Genomic DNA, 14,683 nt, shown 5'->3' with positions numbered 1-14,683 from the left:
CCAATCTTGTTCCTCAGTGAGGAAAAAGGGATGTAAGGATGAAGGAACTGACACCGATATCGACACTCTGGGTTTAATGCAGCAACACTTACTGTCACTTCTCAGTCACTGGGCTGATTTTACATAATTACAAAACATTACATGATGAGGAAATTAACTTAAACATATATACAGTATCTGGGATATAAATATGTGAATAAATCAATTGGAAAGCTTGTAACTGATTCAGAGAGAGGTTAAAGCAAGCATAAGCGTGGCGTGTGTGGTGCAGGAGATGCTGTGCCAGGGTTAAAAGCAATCTCTCTCTCTCCTCTCTCTCTGCTCATCTCCTGTTTCACAATCTGTGCCATTCCCACAGACCCAGCGCTTCCTGTGCAGATGCATCACAACCATAGCAGCTAGGGATTAGATAGGACCTTGCCTACGGACAAACACACATAAACACACACAGAAGGCTTTTCGTCATGTACTACACACAGAGACACAAAATCAAAAGGCACTTCTATAGTCTTGTGTTTTCAGTGTTTTCAATAATGGTCCTTTTCTCATTCTTCGCTCTCTCTCTCTCTCTCTCTCTCTCTCGCTCTCTCTCTCTCTCTCTTTCTCTCTCATTCTCTTCCCCCAGAGCTCTTATTTCTGCTCCTCCTATTAGGAGCACGTTGCACATTTGTTCTGTTTCGCTGATTCCCCTTCTTGCTTGCGTCCCTCCTCCCCGTGCTGTCGTTCCATCTCCCTAAGAAATCCACCCTCTTGCTAGTTGGCCAGATGCCAGAGCATTGTCTGGCACAAATAGAGCAAACCATAAAAAAAAAAACTGCCCCTGCTGATGACAGGCTTTCGGCAATCAGTGCTGTTTTGATCTTTCAGCGTATTCCAAAGTCGAGACACCATACCTAAAGGGAGCCGATAACATAGCCAGAGGTTCGTCTGCACCGAGACGTGGCATCGTGGTTATAACAATTTTCTGTTTTCCTCCTTATTAATTTTAAAGGGGCCATGTGCAATTTTTGGTGCCCTCTGCTGGCTGTGGGCCAATTAGCTTTCCCCTGTCCAGAGCTCATTTCTGAAAGAGGGTGGAGCTAACGCCAGAGCCGGAACCATATGGCTCCAGACCTATAAGTCAAGCTGATGAAATGAATTTTATCTTTTTCTTATGGTCCAAATTGTAAGTGTTTTAATGGGCTTATGTCTTCTCAGAGCCGTTACCTAATTTGTGCAGCCAAGTGTTGAAAGTTGGAAATGAGACTTTGTGCAGCTTGATATTTCTTTTCCAGGAAAACAGGACATTTTGTTTTTAAGTATTGATGTTCCTTAAGAGTGTAGTTAATTTTGGCACAAACAGTATATACATTAAGTGAAAACACATTACTGTGTTTCTGTCACACTGTGTGAGAGATGTTACTGTGATTAGCATTAAATTGGTCCTGATTTTATCATCAGATTTGATCTCTCTCTCTCTCTCTCTCTCTCTCCTGCTCTCTCTTTCTCTCCCTCTCTCTTAAACAACAGAGGTTTAGTTTTGTGTCTTTACCTACGGATGTGCTGGAGATTGAGGTAAAGGATAAATTTGCCAAGAGCAGACCCATCATAAAGCGCTTCCTGGGTAAACTGTCCATGCCGGTGCAGAGATTACTGGAGAAGCATGCGATCGGGTAAGTTGCTAAGAAGCATGCTATCGTAATCTGTGTTTTAGGCATCATACAGTATATGAGTTGCCGATATATGGCTTAATGCTAAATTCTACCATGGCTACAAGACCCGGTTTCTGCATTATACCTTCATCTGTCTGCTCAAACTCGTGGACTGACAGCAATGAACTCATCTGAATGTGGCTCAATCTGGCCGTCAGGCTTGGTATTGACAAGAACTTAGAACTGGCTATCTACAGTATAAATGAAATTGCCAATTGGTTTGTTGCCATGGCCATTTTTGGCTCAGGTTCCAAATGTTTGCTGGTCAGGGTCTTGAGAAGGAATGGGATGCCATTGCAGGACACGTTCATGTGTCCATTATTGGCATGTTCTTAATAATTTGGAAGAAACTAGAGAACACACATGTGGACGAAACCCAGGGATCAAACTAGGGACCCTGGAGCTATGAGGTGACAAGGCAACACCATCCATATGCTGCCATCCAGATGTAGTCAAAACTTTACAGGTCTTATAGGTGGCTGCTTACCGCTGCATTATTTTTGACCCCAGTGCATTTTTCTTAATAATAGTATGGATAACTTCAACCATATTCGACTCAGACTGATCTAGTTGATGGAGCTGTAGAACCACTTATCTTTTCTGACCTCAACACTTTCATAAAAAATATCTCTTTTATTGTCTGTCCACAGTGACCGAGTCGTCAGCTACACTTTGGGTCGAAGATTGCCAACGGAGCATGTCAGTGGTCAATTGCAGTTCCGGTTTGAAATAACTTCCTCCATTCATCCAGGTTTGTCCTAATTACGTCTTCATCTCAATTACAGGCAGTAGGCAAGTCTGGATTTCTGCTACTCTGAACTGATATAGTATTTTTTTTTTAATGCTGCTCCCTTTATCCTCTAGATGATGAGGACATGTCACTCAGCGCAGATCTTGAGTGTACCACAGTGCCTGAGGAACCAGAGGAACCTGAGCAGCATGTGCCAGGGGAACTGGAGGCAGGTGGACATTCTGCTCCGGTTCAAGCCGAAGACACAATGAGCCTGGATCTGGCTGCTCCTGATCTGCCTTTAGATGGAGACATGGCCTCAGTAGAAGTTCCCATGGATGTAGATCCTTTGGAGGCTGGTGAGGGAAGGACAGAGATACAGGAGACCTTTGGGGGGCAGGTGGCAGAATTTGTCCCTGGAGAGAGCAGTGAACAAGAGGTGGAGACTGTGGCAGCTGAGCAAGATGGAGAGAGTGAAGTGGAGGCCCTGGTGCCTGAGCAAGATGAAGGAAGTCAGTTGGAGGTCCAGATTTTTGAACAGGATGAAGCGAGTGAACAAGAAGTGGCAGCTATGGAGCAGATGGAGCAAGGTGACACAGGAGTACAGGGAGAAGGATATAGTCAAGAGACAAATCATGTGGAACCACTTGATTCAGAAATTACAGAAGGGACGACAGCAGCCCCTGCTGTAGAGGCAGAAGAAATAGAGAATGTTTTGGAAGGATCTGAAGCTAACCATGTCTCCCCTGAGGATTATGCTCAAGCAGAGGATGACGATCAGGAAGAAGAAGAAGTTTGCTCACTCCGGATGCGTGGTCCCGCAAAGCGGAAAAATCGGCCATGCTCGCTGCCTGTGTGTGAGCTGGAGACGGTAATTGCCTCGACGTGCGAGGAACCCGAGACCCCACGATCACACTACATTCGTCTCCATCACCTTCTCCACAGCCTTCCTTCTAACCAGTCAGAAAGCTGTAAAACAGAAGAAGAAGTGGAGGAAGAAGAAGAAGAAGAAGAGCAAGACGAAGAAGGTGATGCACCAGAGCCGCTGACTCCCAATGGCCCACGTCGCTCCCTTCCTCGCAGCCGCTCACACCAGCGTCTCTCCGAACTCGTGCAGATACTAGACGGAGAGGGACAAGTGCTGGGGTCCGAGGGTCAGGTCAGAGGACAAAGATCGCCAGCTGAGAGCGAAGGTGAGACTGACCTTAGCCCAGTGCCATGCTGTAGTCACATGGTGGTGAGGGGTGCAGGTGCAATGCGTGCAGCATCTTTGGACAGTGCACGATGCACCATGGGCAGCGTGTTCTCCTCACAGGAAGACGACGACGACATGGATGGCCTGAACGGCATCTTGGATTTAGAGGTGGAGCCTTGTCAGGCGGTGCGGCATCGAACCAGAGATGGAACAAGGTGGGAGGAAGTTCCTGACACTCATGTGCAAAGTCCACAAGGCATTGTGGGTGATGGAGAGTCCCCGGAAGCTGGGACCAGCAACAGGAGTGAGTATGAGCGAGTCTAATATTCTCCAAATATTTATTTAATGTTCTTATCATTCATTCTTTATAAACCCATGTTGTACATAAGAATCAAAATCTCCCGATAGGAAAGTTGCTAAAATTTTAATTACAAGCAAATGGTGTTGTCAAAACACGTCTCACCAGACATCAAATATTTTGTCTGCAGTGTGAACATATTGGGGGGGCACGATGGCTTAGTGGTTAGCACGTTCGCCTCACACCTCCAGGGTTGGGGGTTCGATTCCCGCCTCCGCTTTGTGTGTGTGGAGTTTGCATGTTCTCCCCGTGCCTTGGGGGTTTCCTCCGGGTACTCCGGTTTCCTCCCCCGGTCCAAAGACATGCATGGTAGGTTGATTGGCGTCTCTGGAAAGTTGTCCGTAGTGTGTGATTGCGTGAGTGAATGAGAGTGTGTGTGTGCCCTGCGATGGGATGGAACTCCGTCCAGGGTGTATCCTGCCTTGATGCCCGATGACGCCTGAGATAGGCACAGGCTCCCCGTGACTCGAGGTAGTTCGGATAAGCGATAGAAAATGAGTGAGTGAGATAGTAATTGTTGAAGTGGTGAAGTTATTGGACCAAGGAATCTCCAGTGTCAGTTCTCCAGTTTCAGGCAGTTCACCACTAAACTAATTATTTTTTAATATTGTTTTTCATGTGTCTGTTTCTGTGTGTGTGTAGGAGAGTGTCCTCTTCCATGTAGTCACCCTCCAGTAAGCCAACTCCCTGCTCTGAGGCCAGACCCCCACCACTATCCCACCATTGATGAGCCCCTTCCTCCAAGTGAGCGCCCCCTTCTGGACGACCCACTCACTACGACACACTAACGGAATAGTCAATGACACTGGCATATTTTTGCACACACAGCTTATCAGATTTCAGTTTATCTCAGTTTTACACATAAGCCAGTGTGTTAAGCCAAGCTGTGAGGATTATCTCAGTACGGCTTTTTTTTAACTCACTCAGCCTGCTTATCTCTCTCTGGTGTGTGTGTGTGTGTGTGTGTGTGTAGACTGGGAGGCACGCATCGACAGTCATGGACGTGTGTTCTATGTGGACCACATTAACCGCACCACAACGTGGCAAAGACCAACAGCAGCAGCCACGCCTGATGGCTTGCGGAGGTCTGGATCCATCCAGCAAATGGAGCAGCTCAACCGGAGGTGTGTGTGTGTGTGTGTGTGGGTGAGTGAGTGTGTGTGTGTTTGTTACACTGTGTGGAACACACTTGATTTCTGCTGTTTTAGGAAAATAATCAAAAACAGGATGTAGCAGATTCAGTTTTTATTTGTTAAGGAACAACACTGCACACTTTTTATCCATTACACTTACATTAAATGTTAGTAAGTTCTCCTGTTCTTATCTTTGTTAAAGCATGTACACTGTACATTTTATTTTTGGCTGAACTTTTAGAAAGCTACAGCTATTTCTGTGGACCGTTTTGAAAAGTGGTCCATTTGTAGAGAATGAATCATTCCATATAAAGTGCATCATCCAGTCTGCGGATGTGCGCACTGACCTACAGAGGGGAAGTGAAAGCGGCGTGGGCCGTGTCTTACCCCTGATTCAGCCTCATGCAGCACTGATTTGTTTCCTTTCTGATACTCAAGATTACTGCTTTCCTTCTTTTCTCCATCTCTCTATTATGTCCTGCTGACAACATGAACATGCCCTGGACTTGAAATCAGGCACTTCTGCACCACCTGGTGGACATAAAAGTCATGACAACTAGTGGTGTAACATCGCCAATATAATTCTTAACATTCATTCATTCATTCATTTTCTACCGCTTATCCGAACTACCTCGGGTCACGGGGAGCCTGTGTCTATCTCAGGCGTCATCGGGCATCAAGGCAGGATACACCCTGGATGGTGTGCCAACCCATCGCAGGGCACACACACACACACACACACACACACACTCTCATTCACTCACACAATCACACACTACGGACAATTTTCCAGAGATGACAAGCAACCTACCATGCATGTCTTTGCCCGGGGGAGGAAACCGGAGTACCCGGAGGAAACCCCCGAGGCACGGGGAGAACATGCAAACTCCACACACACAAGGCGGAGGCGGGAATCGAACCCCCAACCCTGGAGGTGTGAGGCGAACGTGCTAACCACTAAGCCACCGTGTCCCCTAATTCTTAACAATATTTTAATAATAAAAAAATATAATAATAATAAATAATAAAAAAAAAAAAACAAGACTGAAAAGACTTCTTGAACAAATAAATCATTAACTGTGATAAGTTAAAGGTTTAGAATATCTTTATAGAATAGATTTAAAAGAAGTCTTAGACTGAAGGAAAATGTTTGATAGAAACACGATGAGCTTCTTAACAGCTCTCAGCAGGACCGGGCTGGTGTCAGTCGTGGTGATGTGGAGCTATTGATCACTTCACAAGTCCAGATGATTTCTAGTTCTAGTGCAGGTTCTCTATGAAAACCGTGTTTATGATCATGTGACAAAGAACTTTCTTTAAGAAAATGATTCATGTTAATTAAAGAAAACCTGTAGACCTTCTTTTCTTTAATGGATGTAGCAAAACTAAGCGGTTCTCTGTTTCAGATATCAGACCATCCAGAGGACCATGGCTACGGAAAGGAGGGAAGAGGAAGGAGGGAACTCTTCCTCTCGGTTGGAGAGGACTAGCAGCACAGAGACCGACTCGCCGCCTCAGACAAGCGGTAAGTACTTAAAAAAACGCAGACATTTAACCAGACAAGTTAATCAGCTGATAACGTAGTACTTTAAATAAAAAAGTACTAAACTGGGAATTTAATCAATTTAAAAAGGTTATTTAAGCACAATCTTGTAATGCTAAGTGTTAAGACGTTTTATTATAAATGTATATTACAAATTCTTCAAAAGATCTGCATAATACGACACATAATGTTACGGTTATGATTCACGGCTAAATAATATATTGTTAATTATTATTGGTTGGCGGCTTAGTGGTTAGCACGTTCGCCTCACACCTCCAGGGGGTTCGATTCCCGCCTCCGCCTTGTGTGTGTGGAGTTTGCACGTTCTCCCCGTGCCTCGGGGGTTTCCTCCGGGTACTCCGGTTTCCTCCCCCGGTCCAAAGACATGCATGTGATTGCGTGAGTGAATGAGAGTGTGTGTGTGTGCCCTGCGATGGGTTGGCACTCCGTCCAGGGTGTATCCTGCCTTGATGCCCGATGACGCCTGAGATAGGCACAGGCTCCCCGTGACCCGAGGTAGTTCGGATAAGCGGTAGAAAATGAGAGAGAGAGTAATTATTATCGGTTTTAGCTTCTCGCTTTCCTTTCTGATTGTGTCTCTGTCTCTCAGAGTCGAGGAGAGACTCGCATTGCTCTCCAAATCACTGTCAGAAGATCACCTTGCTGCTGCAGTGTCCAGCCGTCAAGTTCATCACACATCCGGAGTTCTTCACCGTGCTCCACGCCAACTATGTAAGCTCTCTCTCTCTCTCTCTATCACACACACACATACACACACACAGTTATTGTGCGGATGTAAGCCGACAGGCAGAAGCTGACTTCAGGTGTTTAAGTGTAATTAAATACATCTGACCCTGTAAGGACAATGAAATGACTCTCAGGTTGTGCTGCGGAATGAAATGAATTTATTTTAGGAACTTTATTTTTTTTCAGCTTATTGGATCACATTATCTTGGCCTATTGTTCATTGTCTGTGTGATTGAAAACATGTGTCTTGCTTTTACTCTCCGTCTCTGATAGGGTGCGTATCGCATGTTCACCAACAGCTCATGTCTGAAGCACATGATCCTGAAGATCAGGAGGGACGCGCGCAACTTCGAGCGCTACCAGCACAACCGTGATCTCGTATCATTCCTGAACCGCTTCGCCGATTCCCACATGGAGCTGCCTCGGGGCTGGGAGATTAAAACTGACCCTCAGGGAAAGGTAGCATAAGATAAAACATTGTGCATTAAAATGTGCAACTTGACCCAGATCCAGTCTGGTGGATGTGATGTGAAGGACAAAAAATACAATACAATCTCTCTCTCTCTCTCTCTCTCTCTCTCTCTCTCTCTCTCTCTCTCTCTCTCTCTCTCTCTCTCTCTCTCTCTCTACTTCTCTCTCTCTCTATTTCTCTCTCTTTTTTTCTCTCCCTCTCTACTTCTCTCTCTCTCTCTCTTTATTTATTTCTCTCTCTCTCTCTCTCTCTCTCTCTCTCTCTCTCTCTCTCTCTCTCTCTCTCTCTCTCTCTCTCTCTCTCTACTTCTCTCTCTCTCTATTTCTCTCTCTTTTTTCTCTCCCTCTCTACTTCTCTCTCTCTCTCTTTATTTATTTCTCTCTCTCTCTCTCTCTCTCTCTCTCTCTCTCTCTCTCTCTCTCTCTGTCTCTCTCTCTGTCTCTCCCTCTCTCTCTACTTCTCTCTCTCTACTCTCTCTCTCTCTCTCTCTCTCTCTCTCTCTCTCTCTCTCTCTCTCTCTCTCTCTCTCTCTCACTCTCTCTCTCTCTCTCTCTCTCTATTTCTCTCTCTCCCTCTCTCTATTTCTCTCTCTTTCTCTCTCTCTCTCTCTCTCTCTCTCTCTCTCTCTCTCTCTCTCTCTCTCTCTCTCTCTCTCTCTCTCTCTCTCTCTCTCTCTCCCTCTCTCTCTCTCTCTCTCTCTGTCTCCTGGACTCTGCAGTCGTTCTTTGTGGATCACAACAGTCGTGCTACAACCTTCATTGACCCCAGAATCCCTCTGCAGAACGGCAGGTTGCCCAACCATCTCACTCACCGGCAACACCTGCAGAGACTGCGCAGCTACAGTGCAGGAGAGGTGTGTGTGTGTGTGTGTGTGTGTGCGTGCGTGCGTGCGTGTGTGCGTGCGTGCGTGTGTGTGCGTATGTGTGTGTGTGTTTTTTTAAATATGAAAAATTCCAGTGTGCTTCTTCTTTACTTAATTGAAATAAAAAAATATAATAGTTGAACGCTTTGTTTATTCGTTTATTCAATGAGTATTTTTTTTTCTTTCGTTAACAGGCATCCGATGTGTCCCGCACCCGTGGAGTGTCTCTGTTAGCGAGGCCAAGTAACAGTTTGGTAACCGCCATCCGAAACCAAAGCCAGCAGGAGCCGGTGCCACTGGGTGAGTGGAGCAATAAGGAGCAGGTTTTAATTACAAACTGCTTCAGAAAATCTGCACAAAATATGGGATCCTAACAAATCAAAATAATCTAAAATATTTTGTATTATGGAACTTAATACAAATAAAAAAAAAATACTAAACCTATTTCTAGAAATAATACTTTTTGATTTGATTTGAAGTACGAAATCTTATTTCTTTGCAAGGATATTTTCGAGAATAAATATATAAATCTTTTTTTTTTTTTGCAAACAAAACAGATTATAGAATAAACGTGTGTACTCAAACACTGTTTGTGTCTCCAACAGCATACAATGATAAGATTGTAGCGTTTCTACGGCAACCCAACATCTTCGAAGTGCTCCAAGAGAGGCAGCCGAGCCTGGCCAGGAACCACTCGCTGAAGTACGAGCTGACCTCTGACCTTCTGATCAGTGTACTGTGGAATTGCAGGAAAATCTTGCTCATTGTGTGTGTGTGTGTGTGTGTGTGTGTGTGTTGTTTTTTCAGAGAAAAGGTACACCATATCCGTACAGAAGGCACACCCAGGCTAGAAAAGCTGTCCTGCGATGCCGACTTTGTCATGCTGTTGAGGTACGTCGTCTCGTAGCTTACACACTCGAATTTGCATGTGCAAAAAAAAAAAATTTCAATGAGCAAATATTTTTGCATGGGCTGATTATTTTGCAGTGAGTTCGGATTTCAGAGACTCAAGGTTCAAAATACGTTACACAAGTAAAATAAAATGATACCTTCTATGATATATAGATTATACATATAGATTCTATGACCTGCTTGTTCAGATGTATGAAATGGTTTCATTTAGTTGGAAACAAGAAAAACTGCGAATATGCGAATTTTGTGCTTGTTTTTGGGTCACAATTTCTGGTCCTAAAGACTGCAGTGGGATTAAACCCCGTCCACTTTCCCACCTTTAATCTGAAATGTCTTAAAATACATATTCAGAAGAAAAGCAGAAAACAAACATTGCGATTTTGCTCTTATGAATTCAAATTCATGGGGGCACGTTCTCCCCGTGCCTCGGGGGTTTCCTCCGGGTACTCCGGTTTCCTCCCCCGGTCCAAAGACATGCATGGTAGGTTGATTGGCATCTCTGGAAAATTGTCCGTAGTGTGTGATTGCGTGAGTGAATGAGAGTGTGTGTGCCCTGTGATGGGTTGGCACTCTGTCCAGGGTGTGTCCTGCCTCGATGCCCGATGATGCCTGAGATAGGCACAGGCTCCCCGTGACCCGAGGTAGTTCGGATAAGCGGTAGAAGATGAAGGAATGAATGAATGAAGAAAAACCACGAATAACGGAATTTTGTGCTTGTCTTGGGGTCACAATTTCTGGTCCTAAAGACTGCAGTGGGATTAAACCTTTCCACCTTTCATCTGAAACGTCTCAAAAATACATATTCAGAAGAAAAGCAGAAAACAAACATTGCGATTTTGCTCTTATGTATTTTTTATATTCATAAAAAATCCGTCTTTCCGACGGTTTGACGTTTGTGTGTTTGTGCTCAGTTTGTTCGAGGAGGACATCATGTCCTACGTTCCTCTCACGACGTTTCACTCCGGCTTCGCCTTCTCTCCCCGCTGCTCCCCGGGTTCCTCTCCGCAAAATTCTCCAGGTGAGCTCATGTTCCTATAGAATTGATCATTTTATATTAAAACAGAGACTTGCGAACTGATTTTATAAGCAAATTATTAGCTTCTTTTCACAATTCTTATGTTTCTAATGGATGGGCTTGACAGGAACCCAGAGAGCTCGTGCTCCAGCTCCGTATCGCAGAGACTTTGAGGCCAAACTTCGTAACTTCTACAGGAAACTGGAAGCCAAGGGTTATGGACAAGGACCAGGGAAAATCAAGTGAGTCTCAACCAAATAGGATTGTAGATCTATTATTATAAATACAGCTGATATTGATACGTTATGTTGAAGTCCGTATGTTCACTGCTGGAGATGTTGATGTATGTTCCAGACTGATAGTACGGCGAGATCATCTATTAGAAGGCACGTTTAACCAGGTCATGGCCTACTCACGCAAAGAGCTCCAAAGGAACAAACTCTACATCACCTTTGTCGGAGAAGAAGGGTACGTCTGACGTCGAGTTCTGTTTGCAAAGCTGAAGTTTAAATGCTGATAATACTGTCTTTAAAGCTGTAGCATGTAAAAATTTAGGCGTGGCGTGTCAATACAACAGCAAGCAGTGCCAATAGTTATGACATAAAGTATCGATGGTACCTCACAATGCCACAGATATCCATTGCTGGATGTTCAAGAAAGCAAAACTGGACTGGGGGGTCAGGGTTAGTAGATGATTATAAGATTGAACTGATGTGGATTGAAAAGTTACATACTGCAGCTTTAATTTTTTTTTTTTTTTTTTTTTTTTTACATTTTTCTTATTTGTTTTTTTTTCCCAGTCTGGATTACAGTGGACCTTCTCGGGAGTTTTTCTTCCTGCTTTCTCAGGAGCTTTTTAACCCGTATTACGGCTTGTTCGAGTACTCCGCCAATGACACCTACACGGTCCAGATCAGCCCCATGTCAGCCTTCGTGGAGAGTCATTTGGAATGGTGAGACCTTTTGAACGCATGATGATTGATGTGAACTTGAGAAATAATGAGTTGCTTGCATGCCATATCTAGATTTGATTTGATTTAGCTGTGGATGCTATCATTTTAGTAAAACTAAGTGTCCAATATACACTCACCGGTCACTTTATTAGGTACACCTGTCCAACTGCTCGTTAACGCAAATCTCTAATCAGCCAATCACATGGAAGCAACTCAGTGCATTTAGGCATGTAGACATGGTCAAGACGATCTGCTGCAGTTCAAACCGAGCTTCAGAATGAGAAAGAAAGGTGATTTAAGTGACTTTGAACGTGACATGGTTGTTGGTGCCAGACGGGCTGGTCTGAGTATTTCAGAAACTGATGATCTACTGGGATTTTCACACACAACCATCTCTAGGGTTTACAGAGAATGGTCCGTAAAAGAGAAAATATCCAGTGAGGGCAGTTCTGTGGGCGCAAATGCCTTGTTGATGCCAGAGGTCAGAGGAGAATGGCCAGACTGGTTCGAGCTGATAGAAAGGCAGCAGTAACTCAAATAACCACTCGTTACAACCGAGGTATGCAGAAGAGCATCTCTGAACACACAACACGTCGAACCTTGAGGCGGATGGGCTACAGCAGCAGAAGACCACACTAATAAAGTGGCCAGTGAGTGTAGACATAGGTTCTTCTGTGGCGTCCAAGCTGCATGTGTGAGACATTTTATAAACCCCTAACAGATGTCTGTTTGTGTTTAGGTTTCGTTTCTGTGGCCGGATCTTAGGCCTAGCGTTGATTCATCAGTATCTGCTGGACGCTTTCTTCACCCGGCCATTTTATAAAGCTCTGCTCAGACTGTAAGTTTACAATTTGTTCCCTGTGTGAACAGTTGTGTGTGAGGAATGATAAGCTATTATACTTTATAAGACCTGGAGGTGTTTATAATCCTCTCGGCGTTTCTCGGTACTCACTGTGTTAACGTAATGTTCTGTTCAGATCGACTGACCTGAGCGATCTGGAGTATCTGGATGAGGAGTTCCACCAGAGCTTACAGTGGATGAAGGATAATGACATCACGGACGTCCTGGATCTAAACTTCACCGTCAATGAGGAGGTGTTTGGCCAGGTGTGTGTGGAAATAAAGGTGCACAAAACACCCTTTGACATGGTTTTAGGATCTGACAGGGTGGTATTTCCTGTATACAAGGGATAATTTTATCTATATAAGAGCAACTGGCCAATGAGTACAGTTTTATATATGAAAGGATGATGTGACGAATTTTCATGCGTTTATATTCACGTTATCCACAAAAAAGTTCCTTCTGTGTGATGTATATATATGGGATGTGGTAGCTCAGTGGTTAAGGTGTTCGACTACTGATCGGGAAGGTTCATTCATTCATTCATCTTCTACCACTTATCCGAACTACCTCGGGTCACGGGGAGCCTGTGCCTATCTCAGGCATCATTGGGCATCAAGGCAGGATACACCCTGGACGGTGTGCCAACCCATTGCAGGGCACACACACACACTCTCATTCACTCACACACTCACACACTACGGACAATTTTCCAGAGATGCCAATCAACCTACCATGCATGTCTTTGGACCGGGGGAGGAAACCGGAGTACCCAGAGGAAACCCCCGAGGCACGGGGAGAACATGCAAACTCCACACACACAAGGTGGAGGCGGGAATCGAACCCCCAACCCTGGAGGTGTGAGGCAAACGTGCTAACCACTAAGCCACCGTGCCCCCCCATCGGGAAGGTTATTGGTTCGAATCCCAGGTCCACCAAGTTGCCACTGCTGGGCCCCTGAGCAAGGCCCTTAACCCTCAATTGCTCAGGTGTATAAACTGAAATAAAAATGTAAGTCACTCTGGATAAGAGTGTCTGCTAAATGCTGTAAATGTATATTTGTTTGAAAAGGGACGTTGGCGGAAGTCCACAGGATTATTTGTTTGGCTCACAAACTCGGCTTTGTGTTCGTTGTCAGGTAACAGAGAGGGAGCTGAAGTCAGGAGGCGCCAACGTTCAGGTGACGGAGAAGAACAAGAAAGAGTACATAGAACGCATGGTGAAGTGGAGAGTGGAAAGAGGAGTGGTTCAGCAAACCCAAGCTCTGGTCCGAGGCTTTTATGAGGTACACACACTGTTGTATTTTTTCAACCATATCTATTCATTCACTTTATTAAAAAATTCAGCGAATGCGTATGGGATGTACGCGATCACGTATCGCCAGCCTCGATGTCAGCTTTGCTTTCTGTGTTCTTGTGTGTGAAGGTGGTGGATTCTCGACTGGTGTCTGTGTTTGACGCTAGAGAGCTGGAGCTGGTCATCGCTGGAACGGCCGAGATCGACCTCAACGACTGGAGGACCAACACAGAATACAGAGGCGGTGAGGACACGGACCTCTCTTAAATCATCACTCGTTAGCCAGTGAAAGCTGGTTGATATCGTGATTTTAGCACTCAATATGAATTAATATTTATTATCTTCATTTTGTCAGGCTACCACGACGGGCACATCGTGATCCGGTGGTTCTGGGGAGCAGTGGAGCGCTTTAACAACGAGCAGAGGCTGCGGCTGCTGCAGTTTGTTACAGGGACGTCCAGCGTGCCATACGAGGGCTTTACGGCTCTGCGTGGAAGCAACGGCCTGCGCCGCTTCTGCATCGAGAAGTGGGGGAAAATCACTTCTCTGCCAAGGTACAGTTTAAATAATAATAATAATAATAATAATAATAATAATAATAATAATAATAATGTTTTTAGATACACAACAAAGGGTGTTTCAGTACAGAGCTTATTCGTAATGATATGAACATTGCAGGATATCTAAAATAGAAAGAAATTGAATTGGAGATTTCGTTCTTTTAAGTATATACAGTAATAGGCTAGTCGTTATCGTCCATTTGAATGCTGTCTAGAATGTACACCGTATCCTGGTAGCCCCGCCCCCTTCCGCTACGTAAGCCAAGCTTACGTTGTGTCCGACAATTGTTTTTTTTTTTCTTTTTTCAGTTCAAAAAGTCATTATTAAGATCCTTGAAGTGCACTTTTTCTTTTCGTAATGCAGTGCACACAGTA

General features: G+C 44.7%; 1 protein-coding gene across 1 annotated transcript in view; it reads left to right on the top strand.

The window, feature by feature from the left end:
- Positions 1 to 14,683, top strand: part of hecw1b (HECT, C2 and WW domain containing E3 ubiquitin protein ligase 1b) — a 34,639-nt gene that overhangs the window by 18,393 nt on the left and 1,563 nt on the right. The window contains exons 7-27 of the mRNA XM_060868342.1: positions 1,510 to 1,652; positions 2,342 to 2,442; positions 2,556 to 3,920; positions 4,617 to 4,718; positions 4,948 to 5,098; positions 6,514 to 6,632; positions 7,261 to 7,382; positions 7,671 to 7,856; positions 8,588 to 8,722; positions 8,926 to 9,031; positions 9,337 to 9,433; positions 9,539 to 9,622; positions 10,555 to 10,661; positions 10,786 to 10,900; positions 11,013 to 11,126; positions 11,459 to 11,611; positions 12,351 to 12,449; positions 12,589 to 12,718; positions 13,591 to 13,737; positions 13,878 to 13,992; positions 14,104 to 14,302. Of these exons, the coding sequence (XP_060724325.1) occupies positions 1,510 to 1,652; positions 2,342 to 2,442; positions 2,556 to 3,920; positions 4,617 to 4,718; positions 4,948 to 5,098; positions 6,514 to 6,632; positions 7,261 to 7,382; positions 7,671 to 7,856; positions 8,588 to 8,722; positions 8,926 to 9,031; positions 9,337 to 9,433; positions 9,539 to 9,622; positions 10,555 to 10,661; positions 10,786 to 10,900; positions 11,013 to 11,126; positions 11,459 to 11,611; positions 12,351 to 12,449; positions 12,589 to 12,718; positions 13,591 to 13,737; positions 13,878 to 13,992; positions 14,104 to 14,302 (3,890 nt within the window). The remainder of the gene's footprint in view (positions 1 to 1,509; positions 1,653 to 2,341; positions 2,443 to 2,555; positions 3,921 to 4,616; positions 4,719 to 4,947; positions 5,099 to 6,513; positions 6,633 to 7,260; positions 7,383 to 7,670; positions 7,857 to 8,587; positions 8,723 to 8,925; positions 9,032 to 9,336; positions 9,434 to 9,538; positions 9,623 to 10,554; positions 10,662 to 10,785; positions 10,901 to 11,012; positions 11,127 to 11,458; positions 11,612 to 12,350; positions 12,450 to 12,588; positions 12,719 to 13,590; positions 13,738 to 13,877; positions 13,993 to 14,103; positions 14,303 to 14,683) is intronic.

The sequence above is a fragment of the Tachysurus vachellii genome, chromosome 1 (assembly GCF_030014155.1).
Source record: "Tachysurus vachellii isolate PV-2020 chromosome 1, HZAU_Pvac_v1, whole genome shotgun sequence".
NCBI lineage: Eukaryota > Metazoa > Chordata > Actinopteri > Siluriformes > Bagridae > Tachysurus > Tachysurus vachellii.
This window is presented reverse-complemented; position numbering and strand designations above follow the sequence as displayed.